Source organism: Monodelphis domestica, chromosome 6 (genome assembly GCF_027887165.1).
Source record: "Monodelphis domestica isolate mMonDom1 chromosome 6, mMonDom1.pri, whole genome shotgun sequence".
Lineage (NCBI taxonomy): Eukaryota > Metazoa > Chordata > Mammalia > Didelphimorphia > Didelphidae > Monodelphis > Monodelphis domestica.
In genome coordinates, this window is record NC_077232.1 from 14,700,229 (window position 1) to 14,715,751 (window position 15,523).

At 36.0% G+C, this 15,523-nt stretch overlaps 1 protein-coding gene across 1 annotated transcript in view; it reads left to right on the forward strand.

The window, feature by feature from the left end:
- Window positions 1-353: 353 nt before the first annotated feature.
- Window positions 354-15,523, forward strand: part of VN2R629 (vomeronasal 2 receptor 629) — a 29,847-nt gene continuing 14,677 nt past the window's right edge. Inside the window, exons 1-2 of the mRNA NM_001102427.1 lie at window positions 354-662; window positions 2,905-3,708. Of these exons, the coding sequence (NP_001095897.1) occupies window positions 366-662; window positions 2,905-3,708 (1,101 nt within the window). The 5' untranslated portion in view covers window positions 354-365. The remainder of the gene's footprint in view (window positions 663-2,904; window positions 3,709-15,523) is intronic.

Here is a 15,523-nt window from a genome sequence, read left to right on the forward strand (position 1 = left end):
TTGTGATCATTGCTTTACTACATGCTGAAAACAAAAGCCTTAAGGTTTATTTCCTAATCCCCCCACTCCATTCCAAATACACTATTCTCACAGCTGTCTCTCATTTATTCATTGATTTCAGTGTCTCATGAAGAGGTGTATACACTTACTTGCACACTCATAATTTCAACCAATATATTGTAAATTTTCCACTTACATATTTTTTCCTTCACTCAATGACAGCCCTATAAGGATCAGTCATGGTTTCTATATAGTCTTTGAAACATTCAGCTAATGACGCATATTTTATCCATCGTGATGCTTTGCCATTCCTGTGCCTGCCAAGTTGTGCCTAATTCTTACTTTTTCCTTGTCACATTAGTTACATGCTCAAACATTACCAACATTTTCTCACTGTCCAATTTGCTGTGGATGAGATCAACAAGGACCCCCATTTGCTGCCCAACATATCTCTGGGATACCAGCTGCTCAATAACTTCCATGAAAGTCGATTGGCTGTGGAGAACTCATTGATGTGGTTGTCAGGGAAGGGGCCAACGATCCCTAACTATAGCTGTGACGGGCAGCACAAATCAATGGTTGTCATTGGAGGGATGTCATCTACACTGTCCATGGCCATGGCCACTTTGTTAGGACTATATAAAGTCCCACAGGTAAGTGAGGTAATACTATTGCCCAATTTCAACCCATATGCTCTATGAGTTTATAATACACAATTCTTTATATAATCTGTACTGGCACCAGGGAGTCAATTCACATTCATCAAGAAGCCCTAGGCACAGATTTGAAATAAGAAATAGAAAAAGTAGAAAAAAATGTCCCTTCCATGAATGTACTAATTCTGTTCTTTAATTGAGGTGATACATCATTTCGAGCGATGATTTTGAATCAAATTTTCCCAAAAAGTAGTCCTATCGTCTCAGTTCACCTTTTTATTTGGGAGACAAATTCTGAAGAATTTGGAGAGTTCATTTCTTTTCCAGTTTCAAAACAGAAATTTGCCAGGGTAAAGACTATGCTTCTATATATTGTGAAATTAATTTGTACATTTATCCTACATATATGAAGCATTTGTCCATCACTTATGCTCTGTTTTAATAATTATTATCTAATTCTGTTTTTACAGTGATTTTAAAATTTCAGCTGAGAGTTTGGTCTCTTCTTTAATCTGGGCCTGATTTGTTAAATATCTGATGTATTCTTTAGACACAAATTTTTTATCTCTTCAAGTTAATTTATTTCTGGGGACTAAATAGCAAGTGCCTCATATGCATTTTCTAATTGGATGCTCAGAGAACATTATGATGAAGAAGAAAAAAAAAACCCTGGGTGTTCTGGATATAGAGTCATCATCATGACAATGAAGCAGAATCAAGAGCTGATTAAGTGCAAAGGCTGGTCTCCATTTACTTGGTTGTCCAAATGCATCCCTCCATAGGCAAGGAAGATGGGTATTTGCATTAGGAAAGTAAGAAATTACATATTTCAGCAAATTCCCTGATGTTTCCCTGTCACAACTTACTCATAATGTCATTCTTTCTTTACATTGCCCTTTGGTAGTTTCACAGTTTTCATTCTTCAAAGATCATGATGATGGTGATCCATCATCCAATTTTTTTAGCAAGTTCCTTTGAATAGCAATTGTGAATATCAACATTCCTTTGAAGTTAGTGTCAGTCAAATAAATGACTAATTTCTCAATTAGGATTCTGTACAATTGCATTCAAACCAAATTGAGTATACAGTGTCATGTGATATCCATAATACCAAAAATCACTAATATGGAAAATATAATTACTAAAACATAAAAGTATCCTCATTATTTTATGTAGTTTTTATTATTCTGTTGGGTCATAAAAGGGTACACTAATCATGTTATACCCATAAATTACTTTTGTACCACCTTTGAACAATAGCTACTGCATTAGCTGCCTTCATGGCCTTTGGAACCAATTGTTCTCATCATCCAATTTTGATGCAGTAGATTTTCATTCCTAACTGAGTCTATGCTTTGAGGCTGGACACATACCCTACACCAGGTTTAGACTGTCTGCCAATAAAGTTTTACTAGTATGTGGTCACGTTGCATGTTAGAGCTCCTAGTAGCTACAAATGAGTGTTGATAGACATCAAAAAGGTATTGGGTTTTCAGGGGGAGGATTAGCAACTCCTGTCAAGGCTGTCTTATTCAGGGTTGCCCAAATTATTCTTATATACATCTTATATACACTTGATTTGGAACTTTTGTGGTCCAGTGATTAAAAACTCTTCATCCATCAAATTTTCCTTCTTACCTTGACATGAATAAAATGCTTGACGCAGAAAGGCTGGATAAAGGATGGTTGTTGTATAAGGTTAAAAAGTGATGAGATCAATTAAGAGGACATATATCTATGCTATTAAACTCATGAGTTCATTCAATATACTTAGAGTCTGTTCTGTTTGCATCACGATAAAAGAATTTGGAGCAATGAGCAGATGTTCCAAAGAAACTGATTTTGAAAATGATGAATGTAAGAAAAAAGGGACTAATAGGAAGAGTTGTATAAAAGTAGAATAGTGTTTTTAGTGGAAGATGATATTACCTCATTACAAAGTTTCAAACAGAGATAATTGTTTGAGGAGATACAAGTAAAATGATCTTTTATACAGTAGAGATTAGGAGTTTCTTTCAAAATGTCTCACTTCTTAATTCTGTCATTTTGTGATCCAAATCTTGAATCCACCTAGAGAATTGCCTTCTGTTAAATCTATTCTAGCCAAGATCTATCCAATTATATTAAAGATAATTTATCAATACCTTCGATGTATGAGGCTTTGATATTTGCTTGAGATGAAATTTAAAGAATTCAGATATTGCTTCTATATCAGCACTTCATTTATTTCTTCTTTATATTCATGTAGCTCAGCTATGGCTCATTTGATCTTCTCCTCTCTGATGAGGTCCTGTATCCATATGTCTATCAGCTGGGCAGCAGGGAATCCACTCTGCACCTGGCAGCAGTTCAACTGATGCTACATTTTGGTTGGACTTGGGTGGGGCTGATAATTTCAGATGACCTGACAGGGGAACAATTCTTCAGGCATCTAAAAGAGGAAATGGCCTGGAATGGTTTATGTCTGGCTTTTATAGAACAAGTTTCTGAAAAATTTAAACAACAAGATGAAGATATTAAATTCTTGTCTAGGATCCTTGTGTCCTCATCCAATGTGATTTTCATCTATGGAAATACAGACTCCCTTAAAATTTTTTCTGAATTATTGATGATCTTTGCATTTTATGGGAAGATGTTCATCATCAGTGCTTCCTGGGATTATTCTGCATATTCTACTGATGAAATGATGAGCAATTTTCATGGTACATTAATATTTTCACAATACAAGAGGGAGATTCCTGGTTTCACAGATTTCCTAAAAAGTGTGCATCCCCGTGCCAACCCTGAGGACATTTTCCTAAAGTCTTACTGGGAGTTGGCCCTTAATTGTTTACTTTCAGAAAGAAAGAATTTAAATATGACTTATCGACAATGCGATGAAAGTTTGACCTTTGCAGATGTACCTCCTATTTTTTTTGACAAAACCACAATGGAACTGAGTTCTAATATCTACAATGGAGTTTATTTATTGGCTCATACTCTCCACCAAATGCTTCAGACTGAGGCAAAAGATCTATCAGAACTTCTAGCATACCCGCTTCTTTCTTGGAAGGTAACCATCCTCTTGCAACCTAGAATTTGGCACAGGCTACTCTCAACACTTGTTTTTGTATTATCCTTATTTTATTTTACTAACAAATTTTCATTTGTTTTCCAAATTATATTATTCATGACCTCTCCCTCTCTTTTCCCCTTCTTACTCCTAGAGTTGAGAAACAATTCAATCTGGGTCATACATATATTATTCCTCAAAATATATTTCCATAGTATACATATTTGGAAGGGAATAATCTTATAAAACCCCAAATCCAAACCATATACTAAAATACAAAATATATTATTCTATGATAAATAATCTATCTTTGTGTGACATTGCAATGATCTGAGACTTCAATATGACAACTTGCTCCCTATTTTTGTCTATTTTATTTGATTATATGACATTCTGTGTAAAAACCATGGCATTCTCTTAAATAATCAAATTTACTCCAATTCTAATATAATGATCTTGGGGGAAATATTGATGTTCTTCTTTATACACATTTTTTAGCATATAACTCTTTGTTGTAGGAGAGTTCCACTAACTAAACTCAAATTTAGGGTGTTTATTCTGTGCTGTATCACAATACTATTGTAAAAAATTAATTATAATTTCTAATAATAGAAATACTATATTTTAAGAGATTTATTAATAATAATTAGAAATCAAAGAATAAAGAATATACAAAATATAGACCATGTGTCCATGGCTGATCAGCCAGTTCAAACAACCCCCCTTATCATGATCAAGCTTAGGACAATAAGTAAAGAGCTGGGACCTTCCACATCCCCACCTAATGTCCTTTATCCAAAGGTAGAACATAATGACAGGAAGTCAGTGGGCTCCTAGGAAATGTAGGGGATTTTTTAGGGTAACAGATTTTCAATTACATATCCCCCCCAAGGAACAAAGGAAGACTGATATCTCCAATAGATCTTGTAAACATAAGCAACTTTGAAATCACCATAATTTGGGGAAAAAAGGAAAAGAGAACAAAATCAATTATTGCTAAGTGCATTTACAGAAACGCAGTTAGGAGGCAATGTCCTTTTGCATAAGAGGATACATACAAAACAAATAGATTCAATCCCACACAATTCAAATCACCATATCCCAAAGTTCACTCTGGATCTTCTGGTGAAATGTGTGGTCTGTGCAGGCATTTTCATGGTGCCTTTTCTAAACAGTTCACTTTCTGGATTTGGAGAGGTATCATGTTTCTTAACCTAAAATTTCTCTCAAAAAATAATTTAAACTTTGCAATTTAAAATAATACATTCCCCCCTGAAGAAGATGTTGAAAAACAGGGATCACTTAGGGATACATGACTGAGTTATGAGGTATATGAATCACTTATTAAAAGAAAAAAAGATGAACATAAAAGAAAAACAAATGGAAGAAAAATTAAAAATTTTTGGGAGAAAGAAAAAGTTCAAAATCAGAATGAAATAGCAAAAATTTATGTATATACCAATTTGAATAAACAAGAATAAATTGATAATACATCCTTATATTAGGATCCAATCAAAGTAATTTCTATCCCACAAATCTGTAGGACAAACCACAGTACTAATTTACTTGCAAATTTGCAGCCAAGTCTATAGGAAGTTACCACACTATGAAAGACAGAATAGAGACTAGATTATAAAAACCAGGTAGGAGCCAAATTTGAGATACTTGGTAGAATGTAGGAAAAGGAACACCTGCCTCTGATATATGTCAAACAGCCTCAACCTCACACCCCAAACAAGCTCAAGTCCTCTTGTCTTGCCTCAAAATTACATCAATCCCTTTTGGATTGGTTGGTCTCTTTGACTTTATGCTCAATTGGCATATGCAGTTTAGCTTTGTGTTTCTATGGCACTGTGCAAGGAGTCTTTGTATTCTCTTGTCCTGGAATCAGACAGGATCATTAAGCAAAGTCCCATAATTATTTTTAATAAATGGCAGGTTTCTATACACTAAAGGTTTTGGGTAAACATTCATATTATAGAAAATATATTTAAAACTTATATTACTCCTAATTAAAAAAAAGTAAAAGAAAAATCTTCTATATACTGTTGGCATGTGCTTCAAATAGTAAAAGGAGAGAAAAAATAAAACTGAAATAATGTATTGCACATGCAAGAAAAACAATAATAAAAGTGTTTTAAAATTCAAAAATATGTAGCTTACAATCATTAATACACTGTGTCAGCTAAGGAAATGTAGAGTACAAAGATTTTGCACCCAAAACATGAGATGCATTTCCTTTTTAACTTAACCACTGTGTGAGTACAAATGAATTTCAGAATAAAACAGTAATACAGTAGATAATGTGCATTCAAAGAAGTGCCAGAAAACCCCAAATACACATTAGCCCATTTAATGACAATAGCAAATAAACCCCACTATCATATTTCAAATAAATTGCTGTATAACAAAAAAAACCTATGAACTGATGGATATTTGTTATAATTTTTACAGATAAAGCAAATCTTTCAACCTTGGCAAATATATTTTTAAACAAAGTAAAACTTATTTGTGTCTAGAACATCACCAAGAAATCTACATTTTTCTGGTGAAGTAAACTAACTTGAAGAGATTTTTCAGGATCTCTCTTTTTGGTTTCCTTATTCATATAAACACTTTGATAGGAACATTTCTTTCTTTCTCTAACTTCAATACAGTATTCTTTAAAATATAAGTATGAAAAAGTTAATCCATTCAGAAACCACTAGTTAATTAAAATTATTTCTGAAGACCCCTTAAAATCACCATTAAATTCTTAGCTTATTAAATTCTCTAAAGGTTGTTAGCCAGGTTGAGTGTATCCAATATCAATGTGACAATTAAGAAATGAAAAATGGGGGAAAAACTGTTTATGGGCTTTTACAATATTTTCTTCAGTAGCCCTAGATGAAAGGTAACAGAATATATCTAATAGTTAAGACACAGTAGTAAAAATGATGCAGTTTAACAAAATAGTATAGAATACATTAATATAGGAACTTAAAACAAAATTAAATATTAAAGAAAACAGTCATAAAAATACAGTAAAATAAAGAGGATTTTATAAAACATTGGAGTCTGAAAAGGCCTTAAAAATTTCACCTCCAGTCTCTTTAAAGTTCCTTTTTTATCCCTTGAGATTCCTTTTATCAGTACAGGGAGAACATGGGTTTTAGAAATCTCAAACTGGGCAGTCCCAAATGGCAAAAAGTTGCAGGGAGATAAACTTCTCCCCTGAATCCCAGGTAATATAAGTAAAAGGATCACTGCACTCATGAATGGTAGAAGCTGATTGAAATAGGCAAAACACTGCTCTTTCATAGAAGATGCCATGCTTATAATCACATTCCTGTTCGGATGAGTCTCATCCTTCTCCTCATCCCCCCAACCTCCCCAAGTACCCTGCCAGGGGGAGGCTAATTGTTGCCTAAGGAAAGAACACCCCAGTTTTTTACCATCTGCCCTGACTCCTAGGTTCTTGGTGGCAACAATCAGTAACAGCAGTAGGGGTCAGGGTCTGTTCAGAAGGCCAATTTTATGAGCAGAGCCACGGAGGGACTGGGAATGGGGGTCAGATAAGTGATTGTGGTCAGGGACTGGAGGAAGTAGTATCAGCAAAGCCAGGATCATCAGCAAGGAACAAGGAATGAAGGAGGAACAAGGAATGAAGGACTCAGGCAGATGGGCAAGAGTAGTGTTCTAACTCTTCTTCACCAAGAGCCCCTGACTAAAAATAGCCAGACCAGTAGAGCCAGCAAGCAACCAGGCAAAAAGTAGGAAAAAATTTAGCAACAGTTCCAAAGAGATTTGGAGTTTGTGGGGGTGGTTAGGGAGGGTAAAAAGCCTTTGCAGGAGTAATGTGAATTTTAAAAAAAATTATCTAGGTTATCTTTAAAAAAATGAAAGAGGGGCAACTCAGTGGATTGAGAGTCAGGCCTAGAGATGGGAGGTTCTATGTTCAAATCTGGCCTCAGACACTTCCCAGCTGTGTGATCCTGGGCAAGTCACTTGACCCCCATTGCCTAGCCCTTACCACTCTTCTGCCTTCTGCCAATAATATGTATTGGCTTCAAGACAGAAGGTAAGGGTTTAAAAAAATGAGAGACTTTATTGTCCCTTTTGTTTGCCAACTCCAAAAATTCAATTATAATCACTAATAATAGAAATGTTATATTTTAAGAGATTTATTAATGACCATTAGAAATCAAGGAATAAAGAAGATATAAAATGAAGACCATGTGCCCATGGCTGATCAGCCCTTTCCCCACCAAAATCAGGACAGGAAGTAAAGAGCTGGGACCTTCCCTGTCCCTGCCTATTATCCCATATCTACAGGAAGTACATAATTACAGGAAGTCGATGGACTCCTGCGAAATATAGCTATTTTTTAGGGTAATACATTTTCAATTATACACTACCAATACTATGATGCTTATATACAGTATCTCATTGATCAATTTTGTTTTAACTTCTAACAACAAATGCATGCTGACCAAAATATGTTATATTTACACATGAATAATTATACACACAGTTGCAAGAAGGATACATTTATTTCTTAACAGGTAGAGAACCCATTAGTGAAAATTGTATTCTATGTCTTATTCCTACAGGCTAGAGTAACTGGTTGCTTTGGTGGACATGTTGGGAATCTGGAGGTGTATGGAATCATCTTAGCCTGGTAGAATTCATAAAATAAGTTCACGTATCTGGGTACAGAAAGCCTAGACTTTGCATCAGCATATTTAAAATACAATTATACAGAATATTTACTATGAACTAAAATTCTGTGGGATCAGTCACCACAGAACTGACTGGAAGATCAAAGAATTTTATTCATTGGTGATTAAGCAAAATTTAAGGAAGAAACATATGTCATTCTTATATACACTAATGATGAGGCAGAGAAACTTATGTACCATAGGAGATGTTTGTTACAAAATTAAGAGAAAGAAGTTTACCCAGGTAACAGATGATCCAGAAAAACAAAAACAAAAAAAAATGATGAATATCCTTTCCTTTGTGTACTGACTTCACTACCTCCCATCTCTTAAGTGACCAGTGTATTGATTTAGAATCTTGGACCTTAGAGACTACATTTCCCTCAATACCCTTTTCTTTTTTCTGTTTGTGTGTCTCCTTACATGGAGGGAGTTTTGAGTTCCTGTTTCTACCCACCAGTCTCTTGGATCCATGGTGGAGGAGGTAGGAGCAGTTCTTGGTTTTTGTTAGCCTTAATTCCTTATACTTCAAGATCAATATTTAATAAATATTATGAAATAGAATGCCTGGATTACTGGATATTAATTTTAATCTTTATATTTTTTGGCAGATGATGAAGAGATTTTTAAAGATTAAAAATAGGGAAACGAATTCAGGTAGAAATTAGTTTCTCTCTGCAAAGAGTACTGTATTTTTAGAGTTTTATTAAAGGCTGAGAATTTAAGAAAATACAAGTAAGAAAGCACATGACTAGGCACAGAGAGGCATAGACAACCTCTCCTACATTATGAAAAGAAACTCATCTGCTTGGAAGCAGCAACAGGAAAGAGAAGAGACCCTGCCTAAGGCGGAGACCCTTTAAATAATCATTTGCTCTTGGCCCAGATTAGAATTCATTGAGATTACAATGCATTCTGGGGAAGTAGAGTGCGACAAGGAAATCACTTTAAAAGACTGATATATATTAATTTAAGTTCGCCAAGGAATTCAGCTATGTAATTCTTAAATGAAAACTCAAGTCAGCCATCAGCCTTTTATAGAGTTTAATTACAAACAGGAGGAAGAAAGGAATGAGAGAGAGAGAGAGAGAGAGAGAGAGAGAGAGAGAGAGAGAGAAAGAGAGAGAGAGAGAGAGAAAGGGGAGAGAAGGGAATAGGGCTTAAATACCCCCTCTGTTTAGGCTGGGCCAAAAGGCCCAAGCCCTTAGATAGCTGGGGCAAAGAAAAGAGATCAGTCCCTATTACTCACGTGACCAAAATGGAGAAACAGTCTCAAAGGCCCCCACCTTCAGCTTCCTTCAGAGCAAGCTTCTCAGAGCACACTCCAACCACTCAGACAAACTCCTCAACCAACCCCCCTGAGTCTTCAGACCCCTCTATCTTTAAGGAACCATCCATGTTCCCTCCCCTCAGTCCTCACATCTACCAATCACTGTCCATCAATTTCCCTGTGCCAATGGAGGCTCTAGCTTAACCCAGGACCGCCCAGAGGTCTGGGCTTTGCACATGTCTGTTGGAGGTCATATTCTCAAATAATTAAATTTTGATCTATGCTGCAGCCCTTCCTAAATCCTGTTAGGACTGAGTGGGGTGGAAATTGTATTTTCCAAGACCTGATTCTGTCATTCCAAGTATCTCTATTGTATCAATTCTAAAATCAATCATGACTCAAAGAAATTCCTGTTCTGTGCTTAAGCATAGGTCAAAGCCCTTTCCATTGTTCAGCAAAAGGTTTCTGTCCTAAAGTAATCTTAAGAAGGGAGGAGAAGGAACCTCCCATGCCAATGGGGTTCACATTCCAATACACTATCAGTAAGAAATTTTCCAAGTATGAAATTTCCCAATGGTGAAATTTCCAACATTTATAAGTCTAAGAAATTTTAAGGTTTACAATCCCCCCTGATGATCATTGGGAGACTAGTCTCCCCATTGATCATTTAACATAATCATTTTGTAGTTCTAAATTCACTTCTAACTAAAGATATACACAATATTCAATTTTCTAAGAGAAATTAGAATAGTGAGAGAGGAAATAGAAAAGAAAAGAAACAAAACCAATGTTTGCTAGGCGCATTGACAGAAAGCCAAATTAGGGGCAGTCCCTTTTGGCATAAATGTGTACAGTTACAATAAATGTTCAATCAAAAGTTCAGTCCAATCAATCACATCCAAAGTTCATTCTTGGTCTTCTTGATGAAGTGTAGGTTTTCAGCATCTTTCTGCAACAGTTCATTCTCTGGATATAAAAGTTTCAAGCTTCTTTCTTGAAGATCTTTTCTCAAACAGAATCAAAATCTTTGAAATTTTTTTTTATAAAAGTAAAATCTTAAACAAAATTCTTGGATTTTTATAAAAATAAAATCTCAAACAAAAAAAATTCTTAGATTTTAAATTAAAATACAATCCCCCCTGAAGTAAGTATTTAAAAAAAAAATCAAGTTTAGCTCAGAATGCAATGTTCAGTTATGGGGGTGTATGTGTCAATTATCAAAAGAATAGAAAAATAATCAAAAACATAAGAAAAATTCAAAATAGACCTTGTATAGGTCCAGTTTAAAGTAATTTCTATCCCACAAGTATGTAGGACAGAATTCAGTAGTATTTCACTTAGCCATTTGTAGCCAAGACTACAGGAAGTTGCCATAATATAAGAAGAAAATAATTAGAATTCTATTTTGATGGGGAAATGTCATTCCCTTGTCTTATTTTTTCCTCAGGGATATAGGGAGCCAGCATGATAGTCAAGCTTTTGTACTTGTTTGAGTACTTCGAAAAGAGTGTAGATACAAGGAAGTCCTATGACTTAAATATAAGTTAAGCGTCGCAACCTCGAGTCTCACTTTAATATTTCTTGTGTGCTCTATTGGCACTATTCAGGTTTAGTCTGTGCTCCTTGTTTTTATTCCTTTTCCTGGGATCAGACACAAACATTAATCACAGTCCTATAATATTTTATCAATAAATGGCAGGTTCCCATAGTTTAAAGCTTTTAGGCATATATTGATATTATAGCAAGAGTATATATATTAACTTCTATTACTGCAGGGAAAAATAATATTAATATTAATTATGTGTGCCTTCAGTACAAAAAATGAGAAAAAAATCAAATATTCTGATCAAAAATAAAAGAAAAGAAATAAGAAAAAATAAGAAAAAATCAGTAATTCAATATATTCTTGAAAAAAAAACAGCATCCATTTGTCTATGGATTATTATCTCCAATTCATACGATAAGATAGAGTCACAATTCATATGATAGGATAGAGTCAATCAGTCTCAGCAGAAGATGCTTTCTTCACATGTGAGCAGTGAATGCAAGAGTCTCTTTCTCCAATCTTTATAGATGTTGGAGTAGTTAATAATATTTGGAATGGTCCTTCCCATGAAGGATGAGTTGCTCCAGTTCTCTTGAAATTCTTGATATAAACTTTATCTCCTGGGTTCAGGTCATGCAGAGAAAAGTCTAATGGTCCAGCTTGTACTGCAGCTCCGGATTCATGAAGTTCACGTAGTTTGTACTGTAACTCCTGTATATAGGAAGCAATAGTAATATCTCCCCCTAATAGCGATGTATAAGCCGGGGAGAAAGGCTTAGCCTGTATAGGTGGATGTCCAAAAAGCATCTCAAATGGTGAAATATGTAAGTCTCCTCTAGGCCTGCTTCTAAGATAAAATAGGGCCAGAGGGAGAATTTCAGGCCATTTTAAATGGGTCTCAGTGCATAATTTGCCAATCATAGTCTTAAGTTCTTTATTCATCCTCTCCACTTGGCCTGAGCTCTGGGGGTGATATGGAACATGGAATTTCGAAGTTATCCCCAAGCAAGAATATATTTGGTTTAAGACAGAATCGGTAAAATGACTCCCTCTATCAGAGTCAATACGTGCTGGCAGGCCAAAACGAGGAATGATTTCTTTTAAAAGTATCTTTGCAACAAAATCTGCTGTGGCTCGGGTCGTAGGAAATGCTTCCGGCCATCTGGTTAGTTGATCTAAAATTGCCAGACAAAATTTATAACGTCCAGCCTTTGGCATCGTTAGGAAATCTATCTGTAGATGTTCAAAAGGTGTGTAAGCCAGAGGACATCCCCCAAAGGCTTTTCCACAATATGCATGTTGGTTCTATGCCTGGCAGATAGGGCAGGCTGAACATACTTTAGAGGCTTTAGTAGTTATACCAGGGGCTATCCATACACTCTTGACAGAGTCCATGATGCCCTGGGTGCCAAAATGACCATTTTTATGAATAGATTGGCAAATTTGGTTATAGAAACTTCTATGGAGCAGGGGTTTTCCTTCAGATGACACCCATAATCCATTAATTTGTTTTGCTTTAAAATTTTGTTTCCATTTTTCCACTTCCTTTTCATTATAGGAAAGTGATACATTTAAATTATCAGTGGTTGTTAATGTTAAAATTAATCCAGGTCCTTCTATGGCTGCTAGATTTGCAGCGGCCTCTGCTCGGTCATTTCCTCTAGAGACAGGGTCAGAGCCACCTGTATGGGCAGATCAATGAACTACAGCTAGGGCTTTAGTCAGTTTGAGAGCAGAAAGAACTTCATTAATAATTTCAGCATTAGCTATGGATTTTCCAGCTGAGGTTAAAAATCCTCTCTGGAGCCATAGCATCCTGAATGAGTGACAAATGCCAAAAGCATATCTAGAATCCATATAAATTGTTGCCTTTTTATCCTTGGCAATTATACAAGCTTGTTTTAGAGCTATGAGTTCTGCTCCTTGAGCGCTAATGTTAGAAGGTAGTGAAGCTGACCATTCAGTGGCAAATTCTGAGACTATGGCAGCTCCAGTGTAACATATGCCATACCTCATAAAAGAGGAACCATCGGTAAATAAAATCAGATCTGCATTGTCTAAGGGAGTGTCCAAGAGATTATCTTGAGGCTTTTCTGCCATGGACACTAATGTTTCACAGTTATGTAATGGTTTTCCTGAAGTAGGTAAATCTGGAAGCAAGGTGGCAGGGTTAAGAGTTGAACAGCATTTCAAGGTAATATTTTCACTATTTAATAAGGTTATTTCATACCTTGAAATTCTCTGATCTGAGAATGCCTGTGTTCTATGTTTTATCAATAATGCTTCAATCTCATGTGGGCACATTATTGTTAATGGACATCCCAATACTAAATCAACGGTTTTTGTTACTAGTAAGGCTGTAGTAACTACTCCTCTAAGGCATGGTGTTGCTCCTGCTGCTACTGGGTCTAGCTGGGCAGAATAATAAGCAAATGGGCGCTGAGATGGTCCCAATGTCTGAGTTAACACACCAGAGGCTACTCCTCTTCGCTCATGCACATATAGAGTAAATGGCTTGTTGTAATCTGGGATGCCTAGAGCAGGGGCAGACAAGATAGCCTTTTTTAGATCTGATGGAGCTGACAAGTGTTCAGGCTCTAATTTGAGGGGTTCAGGAACCGAATCCTTTGTTAATGCTAAAAGGGGTTTAGTGATTTCCCCATAGCAAGGAATCCATTGTCTACAAAATCCTGTTGCTCCTAAAATTGCTCTCAGCTGTTTCTTAGTGGTAGGAGCACTCAATTTTTGAATGTTCTCAATTCGTTTTGGAGAAATATAACGAGCACCTGCAGTCAAGATGAATCCAAAATATTCTACTTTTTGGAGACTCCATTGAACTTTATCCTTAGAGATTTTATGTCCTCTTTTGTGCAATTCCAAAAGAAGGTGTTTGCTATCTTCTTGACATGTTTCTGCATCTGTTGAAGCCAAGAGTAGATCATCTACATATTTGATTAATTTGCTCTTTTTAAATGTTATATTGTCTGTGTCTTGGCTCAAAATTTGCTCAAATAAGCTCGGACTTTCGACATAACCCTGTGGCAGCCGACACCAGGTATATTGTGAGCCCTTCCAGGTGAAAGCAAAAATATGCCTGGAGTTCTCATGTATTGGTATGGAAAAGAAAGCTGAACACAAGTCTACTACTGTAAAGTATGTAGCTGTGCTAGAAATAGATGAAATAATAGTATGTATGTTAGAAACTACTGAGTGTCTCTTTATAACGTGATTATTCCCTGCCCTTAGATCCTGTACGAATCTATAGATGTGCTTGCCATAGGGCCCTTTTTTTGTTTTTTTAATTGGCAGGATGGGCATGTTGTATTCAGATTTGCAAGGGATTATTATTCCCTGTTCTATTAATGAGTTAATAACTGGTGTAATACCCTCAATTGCCTCCTTTGAGAGGGGATACTGAGGGATAGAAGGAGGTGGGATAGATTTAGTTTTTATCTGCACAGGAACAGCAGATTTAAGTAAGCCTACATCAGAAGAAGATGTGGCCCAAAGAGACTCTTGTATATCTTTAGGTATTTCAAAAATGGAAGGCTCTTTTGCCTCCTGGTTTTCCGAGAGAAGTACATGGAGTAAATTTAAAGATTCCTCTGGTACTTCTAATGATAATGAGCCATCTGAGGAGCAGGTTATTGTGGCTCTGAGTTTGCATAGAAGGTCCCTCCCCAGCAAATTTAAAGGGGAGTCAGGCATCAAAAGGAAGGAGTGTTGTACCTCTAGGGGTCCTACAGACACCATTCTAGGAGGAAGTCTTTTAACTCTTTGGGTTATTCATGATACTCCCATTACATTCTCTGAGCCAATAGAATAACATTGTAAATCAGGTGTTCTCTTTAATACAGACCAGGAAGCTCCAGTGTCTAATAGACAATCATAATAGGTGTTACCCACCTTTAAGGTAACATGGGGTTCATTAGTATGGGGAGGGCAGTGGATAGGGACAACGGGTAGTAGGATATCAGGGTCTGGGAAATCAAAGGTTGTATCCTCTGATTCCTGTGCCCCAGCCCCCCCCCCCCCGGACACCATCATTGTGTTTGGGATATTCCTTGGGCAACCCCTGAAGGGCACCTTTCTGAGGGTCATTAGTACCTCGAGTATTTTTTGGACGAGTGCCATTTCTCATATATTGTTGTTGTTCATTATCATTATAATTTTCTTCAATTTGAGCATTGTCATTAATTTCCCAATTCCTATTTCTATAATTCTGGTTTCTAAAGTTCTTATTTCTATATTCATTATAGTTATTTCCATAGTCATTGTTATAATTTCTAGAATTCTGGT